This window comes from Abrus precatorius, unplaced genomic scaffold (genome assembly GCF_003935025.1).
Source record: "Abrus precatorius isolate BTA unplaced genomic scaffold, Abrus_2018 Scaffold11, whole genome shotgun sequence".
In the NCBI taxonomy this organism is placed as follows: Eukaryota; Viridiplantae; Streptophyta; class Magnoliopsida; order Fabales; family Fabaceae; genus Abrus; species Abrus precatorius.
In genome coordinates, this window is record NW_020874303.1 from 29,699,372 (window position 1) to 29,711,910 (window position 12,539).

General features: G+C 31.6%; 2 protein-coding genes across 3 annotated transcripts; both read left to right on the forward strand.

Annotated features, from left to right (window-relative positions):
• Positions 1–2,843: 2,843 nt before the first annotated feature.
• Positions 2,844–6,770, forward strand: LOC113854036 (boron transporter 4-like). Of its 2 annotated transcripts, none has more exons than XM_027484850.1 (14): positions 2,844–3,082; positions 3,292–3,410; positions 3,496–3,578; positions 3,710–3,902; positions 3,980–4,118; positions 4,221–4,386; positions 4,471–4,637; positions 4,715–4,888; positions 4,988–5,083; positions 5,163–5,279; positions 5,369–5,691; positions 5,788–6,067; positions 6,159–6,284; positions 6,389–6,770. In XM_027484850.1, exons 2-14 carry the CDS (start codon positions 3,307–3,309, stop codon positions 6,449–6,451), a joined length of 2,031 nt encoding a protein of 676 aa, XP_027340651.1. In that variant the 5' UTR covers positions 2,844–3,082; positions 3,292–3,306; the 3' UTR covers positions 6,452–6,770. The 2 variants fall into 2 exon arrangements, with proteins under 2 accessions (XP_027340651.1, XP_027340652.1); XM_027484851.1 differs by having other exon boundaries at positions 2,872–3,082; positions 3,305–3,410; positions 6,389–6,747.
• Positions 6,771–9,572: 2,802 nt separating this feature from the next.
• On the forward strand, positions 9,573–12,137 carry LOC113856225. Its single transcript, XM_027487959.1, has 3 exons — positions 9,573–9,648; positions 10,996–11,508; positions 11,602–12,137. The coding sequence occupies exons 1-3, from the start codon at positions 9,573–9,575 to the stop codon at positions 12,135–12,137; spliced, it is 1,125 nt and encodes a 374-aa protein (XP_027343760.1).
• Positions 12,138–12,539: the final 402 nt, after the last annotated feature.

The following is a 12,539-nucleotide window of genomic DNA, read 5'->3' on the forward strand; positions in this document are numbered from 1 at the left end:
ATAAAGGGTAGAAGATATTTTGAAATGAAGGATGTAACAGGCGTTGATTTAAATGTACAGAGCCAAAAAAGGTAATGACATACGTTTTGGGTTCATTAAAAAACATTGAAAGTAGGTGAAAAATAACCGTCCCATGTAATGTAGGTAGCCCAAAGCCCAATGTTGGGTTTATAAATAGTTGCTTATACGCATCAAATATGTTTGAATGGTCCCATAAAATCCCAGAAAGTGGAAAGATATTTTCATCATTGATTAGAGAGCTTCAATCTTTCTTCTCAAAATGCATAAGATTACAGGATAAAAGTTGCCCCTTAATTTAAATTTTGTTCATAATGTTTACCCATACTAATTAAACCAGGTTAACAATCAAATTTAATAATAATAATAATAATAATCCATCCAAGAAGGTGAAAAGAACATTGAATGTGAAAAAAAAGGTAAAAGTAGCTGAAGTAACACATTCAATAGTTTTTGTAGAAACAAAATTTAATTAATTTATTCAATTTAAAGTTTTTGTGAAATAAATTAAGATTATATTTAATTAAATATTTATATTTTAAAAGTATAAAATTATCGTGAAAGATAAAATTTTATAAGAAACACTTATCAGTTAATCCTAGTGTTATAACACTTATCCACGTGCGATTAATATAAATAATAAAGTTCTTACGTCAGTTTAGGTATTTGGTGATTAATTAAATATTTATTAAATTATTTTTATCATATTTAATTTTTTACATAGACTTGATAATATATAATTTATCAAATGACGGCAATAGTGACGTGTCTTTTTATTTTAATTTTGAAGCGCACGAAGCATCTTTATTTATTTACTTGATGTGACCAAAATACCAACGGTTACGATGAGAATTAGGTTCAGATTTAATGAATATAAAGGTGGGTAATTATTCACAAAAATTTAATTGCTATGATTTTATAATTTAGCTGTATCATCTTAATTTAAAACTTTTCACTTAAATTATATATTTTATTTGTAATTGATATTTCTTTTATTGTTTTTTTTATTAATGTTAGTATTACATAATAATATGTATATTTTATTAATTTGTCAAATTAATATATAGTAAGAGACCGTGTTTTTTAAATTAATAATTTACAAGTCTCTATAGAGTCTTAATTTTAATAACAATAACAATGATAATAATAATTTTTTAAAATTCTTTAATAATAAAAAATCCATTGAATAAATTTAGGTCGTTGAGTTAATTTTAAATTATAAGTAAATTAATATATAAAATTATTTCAAGAAAATACTAAAAATATATTTATATAATGGTTAATAAAAAAGAAGCTAAAAGTCATTCATGAAAAAAAATAAATTAAAAAAAAAATTTAATAGTCGGGGACCTCATGGAATAGTATGATCCCTCTCTCTATCCCTAAATCTACTTCAAATATTTTTATTTTCTTCTCTATTTTTCATGCGGTAAAGATTTAAAAATGGAGTAATCTCCATGAGAATCTCAAAAGACAGAAAAGATTGTCATTCTTTTACTGTTGTAAATAAAATTGTTTATTATTATAATATTTTTCATTAATAAGATTTTTTGGAGTAAATAAAATATTTTTCTCTTATTTTTAATATTTTTATTTTTACTTATATTCACAAATATTAAAGTAGTGGACCAATTGCTTGTTAATATTATCAAGGTTGAAAGCTTCTTAAGGAAACGTGTATATATATATATGGGAGAAAGAAAAAGAAAAAAGTATTGACAAAATTTAATTCATACATTAATAATTAATGTTTTATAACGTAATTAATTAGATTTGAGGACTAAAAGCGTAATACTATTAGGATTTTTTTGCTTTTTTTTTTTTGGGTATCATTTAAGTATTATTTTCTATTATTTTGTTTTTTTATCTGTCTTATAAAAAAAATTGTTTATATTAGAGTTTAATTATTAAGAAAGACCACAACATTAAGTATAAAATTTAATATAAGTAATTATATTTCTTAATTTATATTTTATAAGCTTATTTCTTCAACTTCCGAAATAAAGACATTGAATCTTTATTTTATTTCATCATAAAATTTCTTAAAAATAATAAAGTTATATATTTATTTTATTTTTAGATATCCAAACATGATTAAAAGATAAAAGAGAAATGAACTACTTAGCATATCTGTTTGACTTTTTTATGCATCATAACAACTACTTAGCACTAGAGTTAAAAACAATATATTTAAAATTAAAGTAAATATTATTAAATTATTTTATTTTTTTAGTTCGAAAAAGTAATTAGTTAGTGTGATTTTGATCTTACACAGATTAGCAAATAGTAGGGAGGGGTGAGAAGTTTCTAAAATTAATTAATTAAAAACATTTTTACGTTATATTGTTTTAAAAACTTTGTGCTTAATATTACTTCAGTAATTAAAAAAAAAGGATTTAAAATAAGTTAGTTCCAACATTTCCACAAAAGAGTAATGCCATTTGTTCAAAGACAAAAATACAAAAGAATGACAGTAGTATAAGATTCTATTATAATATCTTTCTATTAATCTTCTTATCAATCCTTTTAATACTTCGGATGTATTAGTAATAAATAAATAAATATATTAATGTCTCTAAAACATAAAGGTATTCAAAATCTCATATGCAATAAAATTATCAATCATTAGTATATTAAAAAGTCTTTTTCGTTTGAATGTAAAAGATGAAAAAAATTAAAATTAACAATACGAAAGGTCAACAAAGAGATAAGAGAGAGAAGTCAAGAAAAAAAATAATTTAGAAAAATGAAAAGATGACAGGTGGCAATTGTAGTAGGAAATTTATTTGCTTTGATTTATTGCCAAAAATGAGCTTGTTCTTCTTGTCACCTTAACATTGCTTTGAAAGTTTTGATTAAAAAATGTGAGTGTGATACTGTGATATCATATATTACATCATAGAAATAGAAATTCTCACAGCTGGGGACTACTTGGGATTCTCTCTCGTGGGTCTTTGAAAGGCAAAGACTTTGTTTTCCCACTGCATAAGTAGCACTCAAAGCCAAAGCAAATTCAAATACTCATTTTCGTTTGCTACACTGTCATCATTTTTTTCTCCCTTTGGTAAGTTTCTTCGTTGCATGTGCGTGCAAAGATGATAGAGTTTTCTTTCTTTTGTTTCTTTACATCGTGTTTGTGTTCCAATGATTCTTATGAAAAGCATTATGAGTTTCCTCTCACGTTTTTGTGTTACTTCTTCATCAATATTTCGCTATTTTTCTGTTCTTTGACTTTTCTTTTGGATGTCCCGTTATTATTTCCTTGATAATTAGGCCGTGGATGCAGAAATGGAGAGCTTAAAAACACCTTTCAAGGGTGTTTTGAACGATATTCGAGGAAGATTGGTGCACTATAAAGAAGATTGGACTTCTGGTTTCCGTTCAGGAAAAGGGTACGTTTCTTATCACAAAGATCATGAAGGGTTTTCTTTGAAAATTTTTAGTATTCTCTAACGACCATTCTCTGTTTAATGATAGGATATTGGCCCCAACTACCTATATTTTCTTCGCTTCTGCTCTACCTGTTATTGCCTTTGGCGAACAGATAAGTAAAGACACAGGTTTGCGCCTCTTAACTCAAAACTTAGAAGGCACAATACATATTTATACATACATAGATATTCATAGATACAAGCATGCATACGTATGTTTGTGTGTTATTTGTATTGAGCAATTTTTTGTCTGTGTATAGATGGAAGCTTGAGCACCGTAGAAACACTGGCTTCTACAGCTATTTGTGGCATCATACACTCAATTTTGGGAGGCCAGCCTCTCCTAATAGTAGGAGTTGCTGAACCCACTATCATTATGTACACATATTTGTACAATTTTGCTAAAGATAGGGACTCCTTGGGACGCGAACTCTTTTTAGCTTGGGCAGGATGGTAAGAATAACATTTTGTGTATAACCCAAGTTCATTTTGTAACCAATGTCTAATTGATATTATTATTAACATTTCAGGGTTTGTGTGTGGACTGCTCTCTTGCTGTTTCTTTTAGCAATATTCAATGCTGGCAATATCATTAATAGATTTACAAGGATTGCTGGTGAACTTTTTGGCATGTTGATCACTGTCTTGTTCATTCAAGAGGCTATCAAGGTCAGTTTGTGATATAATAGGTTAGGTATTAACTGTAAAATGAAACATGATTAGGCATAATACATGTGAAAAGGACTTTGATACAAGCTTTTGTAAGTTCAGGGAATGATAAGTGAGTTCAATCTTCCTAAGGATGGAAACCCAACAGCGGAAAAGTACCACTCTCCTTGGCTATATGCAAATGGATTGTTGGGTATTATATTCACCTTTGGCCTTCTCTATACTTCTTTAAAAAGCAGAAGAGCGAGGTCATGGTACTATGGGACAGGTTTGTCAAGTGAATTCTGTGTGATTTGAGTCATTATTAGGATGCATGGAATGGGGAATCTGACTCAGTTTGTTTATTGAGCAGGGTGGTTCAGAAGTTTCGTAGCAGATTATGGGGTGCCTTTCATGGTGGTGGTGTGGACAGCACTGTCATTTGTAGTACCAAGTAAAGTGCCTTCTGGTGTTCCCAGAAGGCTCACTTCTCCTCTGGCTTGGGAATCTACTTCCTTACATCATTGGACAGTAATCAAAGTAATCCATATTGCATATAATCACATCAATTATTTGCTTTTGTACTTTCGGAAATTACTAATCATCATTTGCTGCAGGATATGGGGAAGGTTTCTCCGGCATATATTTTTGCTGCTTTTATTCCTGCCTTAATGATCGCTGGACTCTACTTCTTTGATCATAGTGTGGCTTCTCAGCTGGCACAACAGAAGGAGTTCAATCTCAGAAAACCTTCTGCATATCACTATGACATATTGTTGCTAGGATTCATGGTATATATATAATATCTCTTTTGTAGTGACTTGTTTAATTGTCATTCACATTAATGATCATTTTGGAATTGATGCTTTGCTCTGTGGACAAAAATTCAGACATTGCTTTGTGGATTAATTGGCCTACCCCCTTCAAATGGAGTTCTGCCTCAATCCCCTATGCACACCAAGAGCCTATCTGTTTTCAAGAAACAAGTGGGTCATCAGTTTTGGGATTTTCTAGTAAGTATCATGATTGAATTGGATATTTGATATGGCAATTTTTCAACTGCAGTTGATCCGAAGAAAGATGGTTCAAAGTGCCAAGGAAAGCATAAGGTTGAAAGCTAGCAACTCTGAAATATATGGGAAGATGGAAGCAGTGTTCATAGAAATGGATAACAGCCCAGATGTAAGCATAAGCCTCCTCTTCCCTTAGCCTAATTAAGCTAACTTAGCAATAGCTAAATTCCTTATGATCATGAATATGATTATTTGCAGGATCATGCAGTGGCCAAAGAACTAGAGGATTTGAAAGTGGTTGTTCTAAATGGTGAAGACAAAGGAAACAACAATAAGAATAACTTTGATCCTGAGAAACACATTGATGCATATTTGCCTGTCAGAGTAAAGGAGCAGAGATTGAGCAATCTTTTACAATCACTCCTTGTAGGAGCATCAGTCTTTGCTATGCCTGCGATAAGAAAGATACCAACTTCAGTTCTGTGGGGATACTTTGCTTACATGGCCATAGATAGTCTTCCAGGGAATCAATTCTGGGAAAGGATACTACTTCTTTTTGTAACACCTAGTAGGTGGTACAAGTAAGTGGAAGTTGCTATGATTTCATCAATTTCACATAATCATGAAACTTCCCCTATCAATTATTTCATTCAATTTTCTTACACAATATTTGGCAGGTTGTTGGAAGGGGATCATGCTTCATTTGTGGAATCAGTACCTCATAGATACATAGTCTTTTTTACACTCTTCCAATGTGTATATTTTTTGGTTTGTTTTGGAGTGACATGGATCCCCATAGCTGGAATACTATTCCCTTTGCCTTTCTTTTTGCTGATCACATTGAGGCAGCATATACTCCCCAAGCTGTTCAAACCTCACCATCTTAGGGAACTAGATGCGGCTGAATATGAAGAAATAGCTGGTGCTCCAGGACTTAGTTTCAATATGTCTTTCAGGGTATGATGTGCTTAATTTTATGACTATTTCATCTTAATTCTCTTCTACACATCAATATTGGATATCAAAGATGTTCTTTACTTTTCATTAGATGGTGGAATCACCCAGAGTTGGATCCAAGGAAATGGATAATGCTGAAATATTGGATGGGTTAACTACTAATAGAGGGGAGTTGAAGGTCAGAACAAGAAGCTTTTGTGAGGAAAGACATGGCCAGGTAACCACAATTTGATTATTCTTTATTTGAATTTAGAGCTTAATATTTTTTGTTCTCTCTCTCACAAAAAGTGTGTTGTATTTGTTTTCACCGAGGGCTTTCAGGTTTATCCTGATGAAGTGGCGAGAAAAATTGATCCAAACTCACAGATTATCATGGAAATGTGATGAATATGGATATTATATAATAACTGCTCCAATCCCTGCCGAAAGAAAAAGATGATATCAATGTATATAGATATGAAGATCAAGTTTTAGAGTCTAAAATTTTCAAGCTGATGCTATTAAGTGGTATAGCGTATCATAATAGAAACTTTATATGTAAAATTAGCAAATCAATCACGAAAAATAATAGAATTCAAATTTCAGTGTTTTTGCTTTAGTTACTTGTATTCCTTATGTTATGCACAAAAAGGTATCAATATCACATATTAATGCATAAAAAGGAGCAATCGGTAAGTAATAAACCAACAACCTCATCTATGTTCTATATTGTACATGAAATCACTAAAATGCTCCAAGGAAAGATAATCTCGAGTTTTTTAGACAACAATAAAATGTGAAATATATTATAATTTCAACAGAAGTTTAATATTCAAATTCCACCTCGCAATGTTAGCCCTGCCAAAAGAGAATAGGCTCTTGTTATTGAGTGAAACTCCCACAAAATTTTATCAAATTATAAAGAAAATGTTAAAAAAATACTTTATCGAAACGTCTTTTGTTAATATTTTTCACATTTTTGTGCATTACGTCTTCTACATTGCAGCGACTAGTAATATATTGATCCTCTGTTAATATATTATGAAAAATATTAATCAGCCGGTTAAAAAAATAAAAATATTTTTTTTATTAAAAAGTGTAACACTCTACCTGATTTCTAATACACCCCAAACATATTTTTCAATACAAAAAAGTATTTATTAATTACTTAACCGGTGTTTTTGTTGATGACAAAACTTCTACTATTTAGCAAGAATAGCTCCTTAGCCCATCATTTTTCATAGCCATTTCTTCCTTGTAATCAAATGGGCTATTTTCAATATAGCCCATAAAGATAAATCAAATGGGCCTACGTTTTATCAAAAAACCCAAGCAAAACTTGTCTTAATTACGGTGCAATACTTTGTAATCATATTTTCAAATTTACTAACATGTGTCTATGTATGTCACTTTTCATTTGTGTTTCTAAGTTAGCCGTACATTTCTTCAAATGATATGCACTTTATACGGCTTAAGTAGTGCATAAGTTTGAACTTGTCGTGATTAGATACATATTCAAAAAAATATATAAAATAAAAAATGGCTCCCTATTTTATTTTATTTTTATTTGGAAGTTAAAAAGATATATTATAAAAGTTATGAAAATGAAAATCTCTTATTTTTTTTAATATGAATGAAAGGCAACAACTAACATAAAAGAGACCCAAAAATTTCTGGTACATCCCCTAGGCACATCTACTCACCATATGACATTGTCGGCTAAGGAATCTGCCATCAAATCACCCATGTTTTACCTCTTTTATTTCTGGTCTCTAGACTAAAAACTCATACTTAGGTGTAATAAACCTTAAATTTTGAATTTGTTTAATGAGTGAATTACATGTTTTGGCTAATATAGCAGGAAGAGGTTGTTAGGCTTTTATTCAATAATTTTCTTTTTGGTTCATTCCAGGTAAAATCTTTCATATTTAGGCTAGCGAATTGATGCAACTTTTATTTTGTACATATAAGTTTACACATTGGATAAAATTTATAGACAAGAAACAAAAGGATAAAAATTAAAGAATGGGCACCGATATATAGGCAAGGTGAAGGTGCATTGAAATAAAAAAATAACTCAAAACACTCACATGGGTTGCCTAGGATAGGATCTGATTCATCCTCTTTTTCATTTTCCAGTTTCATGATTTATCATTCACAGGTTAGATGCTGATCTGATGTACACTTCTGAATCCCCACGAGGGCATGCATTAAACCATGTAGATTTGGTATACAACACTTACCAATTTTAAATTATTGAGGGGTGATATTGTCTTTATAATCCAGATATCTTGGACCCAACCCACCTTCTTCGAAGATCCATATGAACATTATCAAATTCACAGCCATGTGTGTCGTCCTCATGGTACATTGAGGCTAAAGTCGCCATTTAATTCTCATATTTTCTTTTCTTGAATAAATTAACAAAGTTTGAAGGGGAAAAAACTAACCAAAACAGACAAAAACAGCCCGTGTCCACGAACATGTTTCATGTATCGTGAGCGACAGAAAATAAATTTAACCTTTTCACTCTAAAAGAGTTAAATTTTAAAAAATATCGTGTGGATATCATAGTCATACATAAATGGAATTTAAAATAATTTCATTTAAATGAATTATAATAATATATAATATAATATAGTACTTTTAGAACACCAAATCATTTCTCGTCACCGACAATGTATGTTCTGGATTGAAAGAGCATGTGGGTTTTAAATGGCTTTGTCTCACCTTGCTGCATAAAATTGAATCAATCTCATTATTACAACTACTAAAAGTTCATATTATATATATTTTTATATACATACACTTAAAAACATCTTTAATCTGTATAACCATTATTTTCCAAACTGAATATTGTACTTTATTTTGCAAACACTTGCAAATGCAAACCATGTCGTAGTAATAAAAATTCCTTTCTTTCAACTAAGGAAATAGTGCTGGCTCAATTCATTTCTTGCTTCGTCAAACCATTTCCTTCAATTAAGTGTTAACTTAGCAACTAAATTATGTGCTGGATTTGAATTAATTTAAACAAGTTACAACAAAACTCAGAATGTGCTGAATAATATGCAAACCTAGTGTATGAACAACTATAATTTATGCATTACATGCTTTTTATATACATTAGTTTTCCACTTTTATCAAAATCATGCAAAGTAGATGGTTCTGATAACAAAAATTAGATAAAAACAAAATTCGGTGTGAATCTCGTTACCAATGAAAAAGCATTAAATGAACTTTACTATAAAATACAAATGAACTGGTTTTTAACTTTGACACTATTGAGATTCGTTTGGCAACATTAACATGTCTTCGGGACAAAGCTATCTCTTCCGGGAAAAATGAAATCATAATGAAAAGGTTTAGAATTAGGATAGTTCCAGTGGCATTAATGTAGTTTTACGCCAAATAAGTGGCTTTTTCATGTAATGATTCAAATAAAACCGAGTGCTCGCTCCCCCTTGGATCCCAACCTCAACTCACATAAATCTCTCTCTGTTTCTGTGTTTTGTGGTTCATCAAAATGCAGAAGCTCAAAGTGCTACTTGTGCTATGCCTCTCAATCTCAACCTGCCACGTTGCTTTCTCCTTCACAGATGGTTAGTTCTACTTATATATGCAATCGTATCGTTCATCATATCATATAGTACTCATATATTATGATTTTATTCATTGTGCATTTCAATTGCTAAAGCATTCATATTTAATGTCTCGAAATTGACCAAGAATCGCATAATGCAGAACATGCTTCAATTTTAAATTTATCCGTTTAACAAGGTCGCTACTTACATTCCCATGATTAGAATATTTAATCACAGTTCACAACCCATTGAATACTATCTTGCTTACATTATGTATGTATAGTTCGTATGCTATGATCACTACCTTCCTCATAATACCACGAATGTTTTACCTACAAAATCACAAATAATTGAACAGTACTATATTACTATATTATGTAAATTGTTATATGTTTTTGTTCTGGTAAATCTGAATCCGTAACACCCCTTTGGTCAGATCTCAGGCACTCTATTATTATACTGACATTATTTACAATATGGGAACGGATGCCTTAGATCTTACTTTCCAATAATTGTAGACAAAGACTGTGTGTTTCTTTTTAGGTTGCAACCACTCAAACATAGATTCATACCGAACTGAATTTTTTTTAAAGTGAGCTCGTAGAAAATATGGCGATCCAACATACCAAAATCAAAACGAGAAAATAGTATTGTTGAAAAAACAGTTTGCTGTTTGTATATGAATTAGCTCTTAATCTGTTCCACTTCCATAATAACGAATCCATTTTGATACATTGGAACTTGTGTAACATATTCAGAAACAGTCTATGATGTGCTATCTAAAAGATAATTTCTCATATTTCCAGTCGGTTAATTGATTGAAGGAATATTTGATATATCTTATTAAATATATATAATTATTTGAAAAAAACTATATACTGAATAATTATATATTTTTAATGTCTCTGCTTTTCTTTAAATCCTTGAAATAATGAACTACATTTGTGAATTCTTGTGAAGAAAAGGAAATGTTTTCTGACTTACATCGCAATTTTTTTGCATTAAAATTTTATGTAAGGAAAATTTCTTTTACAGTCACTTTTATCTTTCTTTTCTTTGATGTAATATTAGAATTAAATTAACACTAAGACAGTTAAAGAATATAATCAATGTCCAATATCAAGATCCATTAAAAAATACACATACCGACAATCCATAAGGATCTACAAGAACAAAACAATATTTGGAAATCCACTCACATGGCTTACACATTCTTTCACGTGCTCACAGCTTGCACTAACACGTTCCTTACCATAAGGAACAAGACCAAAAAGTGTTCTTAAAAGAAATTACTTGATTCCTGCATAAATTAAATGAAAATGATTCATTTGATGTAAAGTGACACGACTCATGAACTTAATGAAGGGTTGTTGCCGAATGGGAACTTCGAGCGAGGCCCAAGCCCATCAGAATTGAATGGGTCGGTAGTGACAAAGGCAGATGCAATTCCGAATTGGATAACTTCGGGCTTTGTGGAATACATAAAATCAGGGCAGAAACAGGGGAACATGCTTTTAGTTGTGCCGGAAGGTGACTATGCAGTAAGGCTGGGTAACGAAGCTTCAATTAAGCAAAAGGTGAAGCTGATCAAGGGCTATTTCTACTCCATCACGCTCAGTGCAGCTCGCACGTGTGCCCAAGAAGAGAAGCTTAACGTGTCAGTGGTGCCAAACAATGAAAAGAGAGACTGGGGAATCATACCTATTCAAACTATGTATGGTAGCAACGGTTGGGAATCATTCACTTGTGGGTTCCGAGCAGATTACCCAGCAGGAGAAATTGTGATCCACAACCCTGGCAAAGAAGAGGATCCAGCTTGCGGGCCTCTTATTGATTCTGTTGCCCTCAAGGTTTTGAACCCACCCAGAAGAACCAGAGGTGAGTTCTCCCTTTCCTCTGCCTCTCCTTTAAATCTTTTATATATAAAAATATTTATGAATTAGCGTTACTGAATTGATAATGTGGGTGCAGCCAATTTGCTGAAAAATGGAAACTTTGAAGAAGGGCCATATTTGTTTCCCAATTCGTCATGGGGGGCTTTGATCCCACCCCACGTTGAGGATGCTCACGGTCCTTTGCCAGGGTGGATAGTTGAGTCTCTGAAGGCAGTGAAGTATATTGATTCTGATCACTTCGCTGTGCCTGAGGGAAAAAGAGCCATTGAACTTGTTGCTGGGAAAGAGAGCGCCCTTGCACAAATTGTCATCACTCAGGTTGACAAGGTTTATGACCTCACTTTCACTGTGGGCGATGCCAACAATGCATGTGAAGGTTCCATGGTCGTTGAAGCCTTTGCTGGCAAAGAAACCATCCAAGTTCCTTATCAATCTAAGGGTAAAGGAGGGTTTATTAGAGCCAAGCTTCGCTTCAAGGCCGTCTTGCCACGTACTCGTATTCGGTTCCTAAGCACATTTTACACTATGAAGAGTGATAACTCTGGTTCGCTTTGTGGACCCGTCATAGATGATATAAAATTGCTTAGTGTTCGTTATCCCACACATGCTTGATGATAATAATAGATTGCACACATAATGCAATGAAAAAGTGCATGTGTGCTTGATCTGTTTAGTTGGGCACATATACTATATAGGATTCTTGTAATAATAGAAGGAGGGTGAGTTTCGATGAGTGAGTTTACCAAGTCTGGCTCCTATCCATGTACCTATTTTTCCATCAAATCAAAAGCAGTTACCACTGAGAGTTCATTAATATAAAATTGAGAGGTTAATTTATGTAAACTACTAATTTTACTATTAAATAATAAAATTAATAATAATAATAATAATAATAATTTCACGTGTAAAATTCAGAGAGAACATGAAATAACTTATGACTTTAATTTTAAAGTCGCCGTTAAAAATTAATTTATAATATATTAGCACCCATATCAGACAAGTGTACGTGATGTA

Excerpts from the sequence above, each read along its gene's own strand:
- LOC113854036 (XM_027484850.1), top strand. The coding sequence starts at position 3,307 with ATGGAGAGCTTAAAAACACCTTTCAAGGGTGTTTTGAACGATATTCGA. Across the intron at positions 3,903-3,979 it reads TTTTTAGCTTGGGCAGGATG|GGTTTGTGTGTGGACTGCTC; the intron begins GTAAGAATAACA and ends TTAACATTTCAG. Across the intron at positions 4,889-4,987 it reads TATTGTTGCTAGGATTCATG|ACATTGCTTTGTGGATTAAT; the intron begins GTATATATATAA and ends ACAAAAATTCAG.
- LOC113856225 (XM_027487959.1), top strand. The coding sequence starts at position 9,573 with ATGCAGAAGCTCAAAGTGCTACTTGTGCTATGCCTCTCAATCTCAACC. Across the intron at positions 9,649-10,995 it reads TGCTTTCTCCTTCACAGATG|GGTTGTTGCCGAATGGGAAC; the intron begins GTTAGTTCTACT and ends AACTTAATGAAG. Across the intron at positions 11,509-11,601 it reads CCCACCCAGAAGAACCAGAG|CCAATTTGCTGAAAAATGGA; the intron begins GTGAGTTCTCCC and ends ATGTGGGTGCAG.